At 36.6% G+C, this 13,248-nt stretch overlaps 1 protein-coding gene across 2 annotated transcripts in view; it reads right to left on the bottom strand.

Moving 5' to 3' along the window:
- The window catches only part of LOC127874718 (ERO1-like protein beta), a 37,125-nt gene extending 23,950 nt beyond the window's left edge, over window positions 1-13,175 (bottom strand). For both annotated transcript variants that reach the window (XM_052419256.1, XM_052419257.1), the window contains exons 1-3: window positions 12,904-13,175; window positions 5,850-5,969; window positions 560-643 (exon numbers count right to left, since the gene is read on the bottom strand). In XM_052419256.1, coding sequence (XP_052275216.1) covers window positions 560-643; window positions 5,850-5,969; window positions 12,904-13,044 — 345 coding nt within the window. In that variant the 5' untranslated portion in view covers window positions 13,045-13,175. The remainder of the gene's footprint in view (window positions 1-559; window positions 644-5,849; window positions 5,970-12,903) is intronic.
- Between the last annotated feature and the right edge of the window lie 73 nt (window positions 13,176-13,248).

Genomic DNA, 13,248 nt, shown 5'->3' with positions numbered 1-13,248 from the left:
AAATTTCTTGCCTCAAAATTCCCTACAGTTGAGTTACATGAATTGCAACATAATTCAGTCCATTCAATGTTCCTACAGCACTTCTACCATTAGCTGCCAGGCTGGTACCAGCTGTTATAGTGAATGGATGTACTGGTAATAGCACTGTCACATGTGGCCACAGTGACATTAATTAAATGACATCAAGTAGCTGCAGCACTAATAAGCTCCCATGGGGGTGTTAGGTGTATTGAATTTCAGTAGCTAGGAATCTGTCAGCTAAAACAGGTCTTGTAACAAGTTTATAAAAATTTTAACGTGTTTCATTTGGAGAAGAGAAAAGACCTTATGTTTCTTCAAATATTATAATTAATTATTAATATTATAATTTATTATTAAGTCCATGAGGTTGTTTTGAGTTATGTTTTAGATTCAAGACCTTATATCTGACCAATGAAAACATGTGACTGGGAGGTTCATGAGCATTTGAACATGAAAATGATTCCATAATTGACAAATCACAAATATACACAAACACATATTCACATAATTAGTAATTAATTATCAAAATACAACTTACTGCAGTACATGTTTTCACTGCACAGTTCTTCATGGCACATTTACTGTCATCTGCCCAGAACGGGCATTCCTTCATCAAATTCACCTGTAAAACAAGCATATGATTTCATGTCATGTGGGTGTGTATTTTAAAAGTTTATGAGGTCCTTATGTGTATTAGGCTGCATTATCTGAGGATCAGGGGTGTGTCCCAGCATTATGTGAGGACAAGGAGAATGCCCATACATTATGTGAGGATAAGGAGTATGCCCAAGCATTATGTTAGAACCTGGAATGTGTCCCAGCATTATGTGAGAACCTGGAGTGAGTCTCAGTATTAAATGAGAATAAGGAGAATGCCCAATAATTATGTAAGAACCTGGAGTGTGTACAAGCATTATGTGAGAACCTGGAGTGTGTACAAGCATTATGTGAACACCTGGAGTGAGTCTCAACATTATGTGAGAACCTGGAGTGTGCCCCAGCATTATGTGAGAACCTGGAGTGTGTCCAAGCATTATGTGGGAGCCTGAAGTATGTCCAAACATTATGTGAGAACCTGAAAAGTGTCCTAGCATTATGTGAGGATCAGGAGAATGCCCAAGCATTATATAAGGATTAGGAGTATGTCCAAGCATTATGTGAGAACCTGGAGTGAGTCTCAACATTATGTGAGAACCTGGAGTGTGTCCCAGCATTATGTGAGAACCTGGAGTGTGTCACAGCATTATATGAGAACTTGGAGTGAGTCTCAGCATTGTGAAAATCAGGAATATGCCAAATAATTATGTGAGAACCTGGAGTGTGCCTCAAGCATTGTGTGAACACCTGGAGTGAGTCCCAGCATTATGTGAGAACCTGGAGTGTGCCCAAGCATTATGTGAGAACCTGGAGTGTGTCCAAGAATTATGTGAGAACCTGAAGTGTGCCCCAGCATTTTGCAAGAACCTGGAGTGAGTCCCAGCATTATGTGAGAACATGGAGCATGTCCCAGCATTATGTGAGGATTAGGTATGTGTCCCAGCATTATGTGAGAACCTGGAGTGAGTCCCAGCATTATGTGAGAACCTGGAGTGAGTTCCAGCATTATGTGAGAATCAGGAGTGTATCCCAGCATTATGTGAGAACCTTGAGTGAGTCTCCGCATTATATGAGAACCTGGGTTGAGTCCCAGCGTTATGTGAGAACCTGGAGTGTGTCTCAGCATTATTAAAGGATCAGGGGTGTGTCCCAGCATTATGTGAGAACCTGGAGTGAGTCCCGGTATTATGTGAGAACCTGGAGTGAGTTCTAGCATTTTGTGAGAACCTGGAGTGTGTCCAAGTATTATGTGAGGACCCGTAGTGTGTCCCAGCATTATGTGAGAACCTGGAGTGTGTCTCAGCATTATGTGAGAACCTGAAGTGTGTCCCTGAGGTTATGTGAGAACCTGTAGTGTTTCCCAGTATTATGTGAGAACTTGGAGTGAGTCCCAGCATTATGTTGGAACCGTGAGTGAGTCCTAGCAATATGTGAGAACCTGTAGTGAGTATCAGCATTATGTGAGGATCAGAGGTGTCCCATCATTATGTTAGGATCAGGAGTGTGTCCCAGCACTATGTGATGATCAGGGCTGAGTTCCAGCATTATTTGAGAACCTGGAGTGAGTCCCAGCATTATGTGAGAACCTGGGGTGAGTCCAAGTATTATGTGAAAACCTCGAGTGAGTCCCTGCATTATATGAGAACCTATTTTGAGTCCCAGCATAATGTGAGAACCTGGAGTGTGTCTCAGCATTATTTGAGGATCAGGGGTGTGTCCCAGCATTATGTGAGAACCTGGAGTGAGTCCCAGTATTATGTGAGAACCAGGAGTGAGTTCAAGCATTTTGTGAGAACCTGGAGTGTGTCCAAGTATTATGTGAGGACCCGTAATGTGTCCCAGCATTATGTGAGAACCTGGAGTGTGTCTCAGCATTATGTGAGAACCTGAAGTGTGTCCCTGAGGTTACATGTATGTGAGAACCTTCTACAGACTGACCTACCGAACAACCTACGCATGGTTAGAAGCAAGGCAATATTTCCCTGCTTCTTCAAACCTGTGCATATAATAAAAAGAGCGTGTTTAATTAATTAAAAGCAATTTGCCAGATGTTGTATTTCAAACAAAAAACATAAAACAAAACCATTTGCAACTGGCTTAATTGCCTATAGGATTTCAATTAGCGGAAACATCCATCAAGGAAAATCGAGAAATGGCAAGAACATTTAAATCAGAGATTGTTCCTGTCAAGTAAATCTTTACACTGTGATCTCAAAGGACTCACAGGGTGAAACCAGGAATTTCCAATGATCTTAAATATCTGTTTAGGAATCATTCTAAATCCCCCAGCCTTAAAAAACAATTACATATTTGATTCTTTACGTCCGGGAGGGCACGGGGGATGGTTTGGGTGGAGTCTATTGTGGTATGTCAGGTAAGAGTAGTTTTGTCAAAGTATCAATCAAATCTAATCATAAATAAAGAAGTTATGGCAATTTTAGCAAAATTTAATAATTTGACCTTGAGAGTCGATGTCATTCAAAGGTCAAGGTAAAATTCAACTTGCCAGGTACAGTAACCTCATGATAGCATGAAAGTATTTGAAGTTTGAAAGCAATAGCCTTGATACTTAAGAAGTAAAGTGGATCGAAACACAAAATTTAACCATAATATTCAAAGTTACATGTACTAAGTCAAAAAAGGGCCATAATTCCGTAAAAATGACAACCAGAGTTATGCAACTTGTCCTTTTACTGTACCCTTATGATAGTTTGCGAGTGTTCCAAGTATGAAAGCAATATCTATGATACTTTAGGGGTAAAGTGGACCAAAACACAAAACTTAACCAAATTTTCAATTTTCTAAGTATAAAGGGCCCATAATTCCGTCCAAATGCCAGTCAGAGTTACATAACTTTGCCTGCACTGTCCCCTTATGATAGTTAATAAGTGTTGCAAGTATGAAAGCAATAACTTTGATACTGTAGGAATAAAGTGGACCTAAACACAAAACTTAACCAAATCTTCAATTTTCTAAGTATAAAAAGGGCACATAATTCTGTCCAAATGCCAGTCAGAGTTACATTACTTTGCCTGCACAGTCCCCTTATGATAGTTAGTAAGTGTTGCAAGTATGAAAGCAATAGCTTTGATACTTACGGAATAAAATGGACCTAAACACAAAACTTAACCAAAATTTTCAATTTTTTAAGTATAAAAAGGGCACATAATTCTGTCAAACTGCACGCCAGAGTTATCTTACTTTGCCTGCCCAGTCCCCTCATGATAGTAAGTAAGTGTACCAAGTTTGAATGCAATAGCATTGATACTTTCTGAGAAAAGTGGACCTAAACACAAAACTTAACTAAAATTTTCAATTTTCTAAGTATAAAAAGGGCACATAATTCTGTCAAAATGCACGCCAGAGTTATCTAACTTTGCCTGCCCAGTCCTCTCATGATAGTAAGTAAGTGTACCAAGTTTGAATGCAATAGCATTGATACTTTCTGAGAAAAAAGGACCTAAACGCAAAACTTAACCGGACGCCGACGCCAACGCTGACGCCAAGGTGATGACAATAGCTCATAATTTTTTTTTCAAAAAATAGATGAGCTAATAACTGCACAGTACATAAAGGAGTAAAATAACAATTTGAAGAAACATAATAATATGAATATAAAAATCATTTTGCTAAATATTTAGGAAATTATCAGCATTTATATACTTTATTATGATTAAATAATTATAATTATTATTTAGATAACATAGATTATAAATATGTAAAATAAATAGCATATATTGTTACACAATAATATATATAATTATTTGTGCACCTCCCGACTTTTTATTGTTAAAGCTTTGTGGTTCAAAGTAATTGAATGCAGCTATAATGTATTTAAGTCAGAATATATGACATACCAGCCTTCACATATCTTACATACAAATTTCCAAATATCTGACATACAAACCTTAAAATATTTGACAGACCCCCCTTTACATATTTGGCATACCAACTTAAACATATATGGCGTACGCATCTTCACACAAATCTAATAGACCAAATTTCACATATTAGACATACCAACCTTCAAATATCTGATAGACCAACTTTCACATATATCTGACAAGCCAACCTCCACATATATGGCATACACACTTTCACATATGCGACACACCAACTTTCACATATTACACATACCAACTTTAACATATCTAACAGATCCAATTGCAGACCAACCTTCACATATCTGACATACCAACCTACACAAATCTGATATACCAACTTTCAGTAAAATTCACATATCTGACATACCAACCTTCATATATCTGACATACCAACCCACACATATCTGACATACCAACCTACACAAATCTGATATACCAACTTTCAAATATCTGACATACCAACCTACACATATCTGACATACCAACTTTCACATATCTGACAGACCCACTTTCATATATCTGACATACCAACCTTCACATATCTGACTTACCCACTTTCACATATATGACATACCAACCTTCACATATCTGACATACCAACTTTCACACACAAAATATCCGACAGACCAACTTTCACATATCTTACATACCAACCTTCACATATCTGACAGACCCACTTTCACATAGCAGACAGTGGCATACCTAATTGCACATATCTGATATACCAAGCTTCACATATCTGTCATACCAACCATTACATATCTGGCAGACCCACTCTCACATATGTGACAATTGTGACATACCCAATTGCACATATCTGACATACCAACCTTCACATATCTGATATTCCAACCTTCACATGTATCTGACAGACCCACATTCACATATCTGACATACCAACCCTCACATATCTGACAAACCAACCCTCACATATCTGACATACCAACCATCACATTTCTGACATACCAACCATCACATATCTGACAGACCCACTTTCACATATATGCCATACCAACCTTTACATAACTGACAGACCCACTTTCACATATATGACATATCAACCTTCACATATCTGACGGACCCACTTTCACATATATGACATACCAACCTTCACATATCTGACAGACCCACTTTCACATGTCTGACATACCAACCTCCACATATCTGACATTCAAACCTTCACATGTATCTGACAGACCCAGATTCACACAGCACACAGTTGCATGTTCACATATCTGACATACCAACCTTTTCATATCTGAAAGACCGACATTCACATACCCAGTATGTGACATACCCAATTTCACATATCTGACAGACCCACTTTCACATATCTGACATACAAACCTTCACATATCTGAAGAAGTTTCGAGCCAGGAGGCTGTCCAGTCTGGGATAGACCTGCAAGTTGTTCAAGGACTCCAGGGAATCTATCTTGCATGTGCAGTCATCCACCTCCCCAAACAACTGCAAACACAACAGAGTATTACAATGGAAATAAGTCTGCTGAAAGAGTAAGTACTTCAAGGTAAAATGATGCTCCAAATCATAAACCAAAAGTATGATTTTTACCTTATACGTTCTGGACTACTGGTATTATTTCAAACATCATAAGGCCTACATTATGACTGTGGTGTTTCATTTGCATGACCAAATATTGAAAGGGGCCATTTGAAGGTATTTCAACTTCACTGGGAATTTTTCAACACAAAAGTCCCATAATGGACAGTGCAAATGCTTATAGTTATACCGGTGCATAATGTACATTTCATTAATATCGATATTGCCACTAATACTGCTTTTCCCTCTCCGGCTTTTTGTTTCTTGTAGAACAAATTTTTTACTTAATAAAATTTCATATTATCATAATATTTTTTGCAACGAGAGCATTGTTACAGACAAAAGAGCAGTCACCTAACAGACTTAAGTTGTTGGAGTAAACACAGGAGCTCCATAGTTTCATTTACTGAGCATAAAAGTTTTAAGTTCTGGCAGGATGCAAATTTTAGTTCTCAATTATTTGTGTTAACAAATTAATCACATATTTTGTATGAAGAAAAACTGAAATACATGTAATGTGAAAATTCAACATCTACATACAGAGTTTCATAAACATATCTAAAGTACTTTTTGAAGTGTGGAAAGATCCAGATTTTAGTTTGCACACATTTCTATATCAATAAGCTTTTAGCAAACCACAACAAGTGTGATGAATATCGAATGAAAACACCTTGAATTAGAGAGCAGACACCATGCTGAATGTGTAAAACGTACTAAGTAACCACGTAACCTAGTTTTTGACCCGGCATGACCCATATTCGAACTTGACCTAGACATTATCTAGATACAACTTCTGACCAAGTTTGGTGAAGATCGGATGAAAACTACTTTAATTAGAGGGCGGACACCATGCTCAATGTTTAAAACACACTAAGTGACCCCCGTGACCTAGTTTTTGATCTGCCATGACCCATGTTCGAACTTGGCCTAGACATCATCTAGATACAACATCTGACCAAGTTTGGTGAAGCTCTGATGAAAACTACTTGAATTAGAGAGCGGACAACATGCTGAATGTTTTAAACGCACTAAGTGACCCTGTGACCTAGTTTTTGACCCGACAAGGCCCATGTTCGAACTTGGCCTAGACATCATGTAGATACAACTTCTGAACAAGTTTGGTGAAGATCGGATCCAAACTACCGACTGACCGACAAGCTCACTCCTATATACCCCCCTAAACTTCGTTTAGTGGGGGTATAAATAGTGTCTGAAGAAAAAATGAAATGACATGCATATCCCCCAAATGACTCTCTATGAAAACAATTAAAGGGATAAAGGCTCTTTTTATATTGACTGAGGAAATAAAGAAAAATGCTCAGACCAAATGCCAGAAAAACCAAAAATAATATGGTCCCTGCTAATAATATATCAATTTAAAACAGAAAAAATGCCTGGCTTTATGATATGATTTTTTGTTATAATTGTAAAAAATTATTGGTATTAAGATGCAAACTAACAAGAATGATGAATCAAACATTATTTAGACCATGAATTCTACTCCATTACTGCCTCAATCCAGTCACAGACTTGAGGTATACCCCCACATGCTGTGTTGACACAGACTATTTTGCATGCTGTCTTCACAAACAAGAGAAGCTAATTTATGGCGATTTTTAAAAATTATTATGCCATCACCATTTATTGCCATTTTGACCTTTGTCATTGAACTCTTGAATTCTTTCACATGACATGCCATCCAATGACTGTGAACAAACTTAATGTACAGAGTCATTTTAAAATCTCACAATGAATGACATAGTTATGGCCCAGACAAGCTCATTTATGTCCACTTTTGACTTTTAAACTCCAAGTGTGACCTTGACCTTGGAGATATTGACGTAATTCTTTCCCATGACACACCGTCCAATTGTGAACAAATGTACCAAGTAATTTTAAAATCTCACAATGAATGACATAGTTATGGCCAGTACAAGATAATTTATGGCCATTTTTGACCTTTGAACTCAAAGTGTGGCCTTGACCTTGGAGATATTGACATAATTCTTTCGCATGACACACGGTCCAATGATTGTGAACAAATGAACTGAGTAATTTTAAAATCTCACAATTAATGACATAGTTATGGCTTGGACAAGATCATTTATGGCCATTTTTGACATTTGAACTCAAAGTGTGACCTTGAAGTTTCAGATATCGACGTAATTCTTTTGCATGACACGCCATCTAATGATTTTGAACAAATGTGCCATATCATTTTAAAATCTCACAATGAAGGACATAGTTATGGCCCCGACAAGCTCATTTATGGCCATTTTTGACCTTTGAACTCAAAGTGTGACCTTGACCATGGAGATATCGATGTTATTCTTTCGCATGACACACCGTCTAATAATGGTGAACATATGTGCCAAATTATTTTAAAGTCTCACAATAAATGACAAAGTTATGGCACGGACTAGCATTTGACCTTTGAACTCCAAGTGTGACCTTGACGTACTACTTTCGCATGACACGCCATCCCATGATGGTGAACAAATGTACCAAGTCATTTTAAAATCTTACGATAAATGACATAGCCATCGTCTGGACAAACTTTTGGTTTAAACCGCACTTAGTGACCCCAAGACCTAGTTTTTGACTTGGCATGACCCATATTCAAACTTGACCTAGACATCATCTAGAAAAACTTCTAAACAAGTTTGGTGACGATCGGATGAAATTTTCGGGACAGACAGTCCCCCTGACCGACAAAGTGACTTCTACATAGCCCCCATTACCAATGGTAATCGGGTTATATTTAAACATTTATGGCGTTTACATCCATATCTCATGACCCTGTATGGGTCTAAAACTATAACAAACATAAGTGGCGCTCTAAATGCATGTTACAATAAAGTCAACATTTAAATCACCCAGCAATCATATCTCATGCAGCCAACATATAGGACATGTAAAACGGAATGTAAACATGAAAATTATTATGAATCAATGTCAGAAAAAAAAAGTGTTATATTAAATGTTGTTCCATATAAACAGGTTAAATAATTGAAAAAATAATGTTTGTGCTGTTATGTTAACAAAATCCTCATGTTAAACAATTTTGACCAAAATATATTAGATCTATTGTAATCCAAATTAAATGATGATGAGGATTGAGATTATTTTATATAATATCTTTTACATAGTAATCATAGTGTTCTTCGAAGTTCAAGGAAAAGAACAAAATCATTATAAAAATCTTTAAAAACCATAAACACTCAAAATCAACAAATATTTCTTACAATATTTCGAAAAATAAAATAAACACCTAAAAAATCAAATTTCCTTATAGCAATAGCCAAAATTTCAATGCTAGATGTGGTCTGGTTACACCTATTTAACAAGATACAAAACGCTCTTTTTTGTTTTTTGTGGGACAATATAATAATTCAACACATGTTCATGTACCTATCAGTGCTCGTGTGTTGTCTGAATAAATATCGTTGCTGGAAATAAAAATGGAATATATTGTGCCACAACAAAATAAAAAACAAGCATTTTGTTTCTTAATAAATCTATGTCACCAGACCAGATCTTGCGTTAAAAGCTATTGCTATAAAGAACACTGATTTTTTATATGTAACCTTTATTTATTGAAATATTTTGTGAAATATTTGTTGATTTTGAGTATTTATGTTACTTTAAATTCCATCTGAATGCATCACTAATGAAAAAACATCCTCTGGGAATGGTCACTGCTGTAAACAATAATGTTTAAATTCTAAAAACAAGAGGGCCTGAAAGGCCCAAAGTCGCTCACCTGAGATAAAAAGAAATGACCTGTTCTTTGCAGCCCAAGATATCAATGGAACAAATGTTCTAACCAAGTTTCATGAAGAATGAACAACAAATGGCCCCCTGGCGGCCATCTTTTTTTAAAAGACCTGAACCATTTTTGAATTCTTCTAAGATAGGTCCAAATTTCATGAAGATTGGGCAAAAAATGTGTCTTCTAGACTGTTAACATGTTTTCACTATATACATACAAGAGGGCCTGAAAGGCCCAAAGTTGCTCACCTGAGATAACAAGATATTATTGAGACAAATCTTCTGACCAAGTTTCATGAAGATCAGAAAATAAATGTGGCCTCTAGAGTGTTAACAAGGTTTTACTATAGCCATATAAGGAAAAATGCCCCGCCCCCTGGCAGCCATGTTTTTTCAACCAACCGGCATCATTTTTGAACTCATCCAAAATATTATCGGGATGAATCTTCTGACCAAGTTTCATGAAGATCGGACAGTAAATGTGGCCTCTATGAGTGTTTACAAGATTTTACTATAGCCATATAAGGAAAAATGCCCCGCCCCTTGGAAGCCATTTTTTTCAAGCAAACATAATTATTTTCGAACTCATCCAAGATACCACTGAAACCAATCTTCTGACCAAATTTTATGAAGATTGGACTATAAATGTGGCCTCAAGAGTGTTAACAAGGTTTTACTATAGCCATATAAGGAAAAATGCCCCGCCCCTGGTGGCCATGTTTTTAAAGCAACAAAAACCATTTTCGAACACATCCAAGATATCAAAACCAACCGGCATCAATTTTGAACTCGTCCAAGATATTAGTGGGATGAATCTTCTGACCGAGTTTCATGAAGATCAGACTATAAATGTGGCCTCTAGAGTGTTTACAAGATTTTACTATAGCCTCATATAGGCATATAAGGAAAAATGCCCCGCCCCTTGACAGCCATGTTTTTCAAGCAAACGTAACCATTTTCGAACTCATCCAAGATATCATTAAGACAAATCTTCTGACCATATTTCATCAAGACTGGACAATAAATGTGGACTCTAGAGTGTTAACAAAGTTTTACTATAGCCATATAAAGAAAAATGCCCCGCCCCCTGGCCGCCATGTTTTTCAACCAACTGGCATCATTTTCGAAGTCCTCCAAGATATAATTGGGATGAATCTTCTGACCAAGTTTAATAAAGATTGGACAATAAATCTGGCCTCTAGAGTGTTAACAAGATTTTACTATAGCCATATAAGGAAAAATGCCCCGCCCCTTGGCAGCCATGTTTTTCAAGCAAAGGTTACCATTTTTGAACTCATCCAAGATATCAGTGGGAAAAATCTCCTGAGCAAGTTTCATGAAGATCGGAAAATAAATGTGGCCTCTAGAGTGTTAACAAGGTTTTCCTAAAGCCATATAAGGAAAAATGCTCCGCCACCTGGCGGCCATGTTTTTCAACCAACCGGCATCATTTTCAAACTTGTCTAAGATATTATTGGGATGAATCTTTTGACCAAGTTTTATGAAGATCAGACAATAAATGTGGCCTCTAGAGTGTTAACAAGATTTTACTTAAGCCATATGTAGCCATATAAGGAAAAATGCCCCGCCCCTTGGCAGCCATGTTTTTCAAGCAAACGTAACCATTTCGATTTTGAAATCAATGTTCTGACCAAATTTCATGAAGATTGGACAATAAATGTGGCCTCTAGAGAGTTAACAAGGCAAATGTTGACACCGCACGACGGACAAAAAGCGATCACAAAAGCTCACCATGAGCACGTTGTGCTCAGGTGAGCTAATAAAGAAAACTGCCCCACCCCCTGGTGGCCATGTTTTTTCACTGATCACGACCATTTTCAAAAGCACTGATATTAAATACTTACTGGAATTTGCAATTATTGCTTTTATAAAGTGGTCCAAGTTTGAATGCATTTCATAATTTGTAATGCATATAAGTACTAAAATAATGGAAACTGATGAGAAATTAAATAAATATGGTGCGTACATGTATTTTCCCTATAAAAATGTAATGTCAGGCAAATTGCCCCATCTTGTCAGTATTTTCACTGCACTGTCTAATATTATAAAGTTTTCATTAGAACACAGGGGATTTTCCAGCAATTTTTGGAAAAGGAGTCTGGTCAAATTGGGAATTTTTTAAATCGATAAAAGTGGTAAATTTGGGATTTTTTTATTGACAAAAAGACCAAATTGGGATTTTTTTTATAACAAAGGTCTTTTCCGGGCAATTTTGTATAAAAATCATATTAATTATGGTTAAATATTTTAAAGGTTGTTAACCCTTTCCCATATAAGAAGCAAATTGAAAATGGCATTTGCAACCAGCATTAAACCAGAACAGCCTGCGATTAACTCGCAGTCTGTTCAGGTTTTATGCTGTTTGCTGCTCATCAGTATCTAAGGGTTGGAACTGAAGCCTTAAACACTTGAATTTAGTAATAACAGTATTTAATTGAATTTAACTTTGGATGGGACTATAAATGCATCAAAATACGTATCGAAGTGGTAAAGGGTTAAATTAAAAGTCATTATTAAGGGTCGCGGTGGTGTAGTGGATGAGGTGTCCGCCTAGCGATCGGAGGTTCATTGGTTCACTCCCTACTCGAGGAGCATTCTCATTATCTTCTCCATAGACATCAAGTACTGGTTCTTCCCAGGAAACAGACTCGACAGTGTTGGTATCTGTCTATTGGAAATTGGGAATTCTTTTTATTATCTTGGTTTGGGATTGGGTCCGTTTGCTTTGGGATCGAGTCCGTTTTATGGCCCTTTATACATAGCAGAACAAGCCCTGGAACAAGGTTCTTTTCTAGCAGAGTAAAAAATCTATCAATGATGAGGGTTTAATCCATGGAAAATACTTATCGAAATTCAAATGCTAGATGATCAGGTTTTATGAAAATTCTAGAACATGCAAAGTTTTGCAATAAGGTAATTCCATGACAGAAAAAATAAACTACTTAAACATAACATACAAAACAACATACAAAACAACATACAAAACTATGAATGCAAAATTAATGATTGTATATGCAGTTTAGACCAGTAACAACTTCTGTTTACTAACCTTACAAAAACAGCCAGGGCTTTGACTTGTTGAACTTGTTGCAGACGAACCAATATTTTTCTTGCTTTTATTTTTTACTGAATCTATGGAAACTATCAATCCAAAAATCACAAAAACATTAAAATACTTAGAATAATTCATTTTTTATCACATATATTAAGTGACACAGCATATGCCAGTCACTATTTTCAATTTTGTGACGCAAAACTGAGGCACACACCAAATGTCATGTCTTGTTTTGATGCCTTGAAACATCAGCCGGAAATGATTACATGAAAAATATAGTTCAATGTTCGATTACGCATCAAAAGCCATATTTAGCTCTTACTTGTTATTTAATACATA

The sequence above is a fragment of the Dreissena polymorpha genome, chromosome 3, assembly GCF_020536995.1.
Source record: "Dreissena polymorpha isolate Duluth1 chromosome 3, UMN_Dpol_1.0, whole genome shotgun sequence".
NCBI classification, from domain to species: domain Eukaryota; kingdom Metazoa; phylum Mollusca; class Bivalvia; order Myida; family Dreissenidae; genus Dreissena; species Dreissena polymorpha.
Note: the sequence above shows the minus strand (reverse complement) of the source record. Positions and strands in the feature narration are given on the sequence as shown.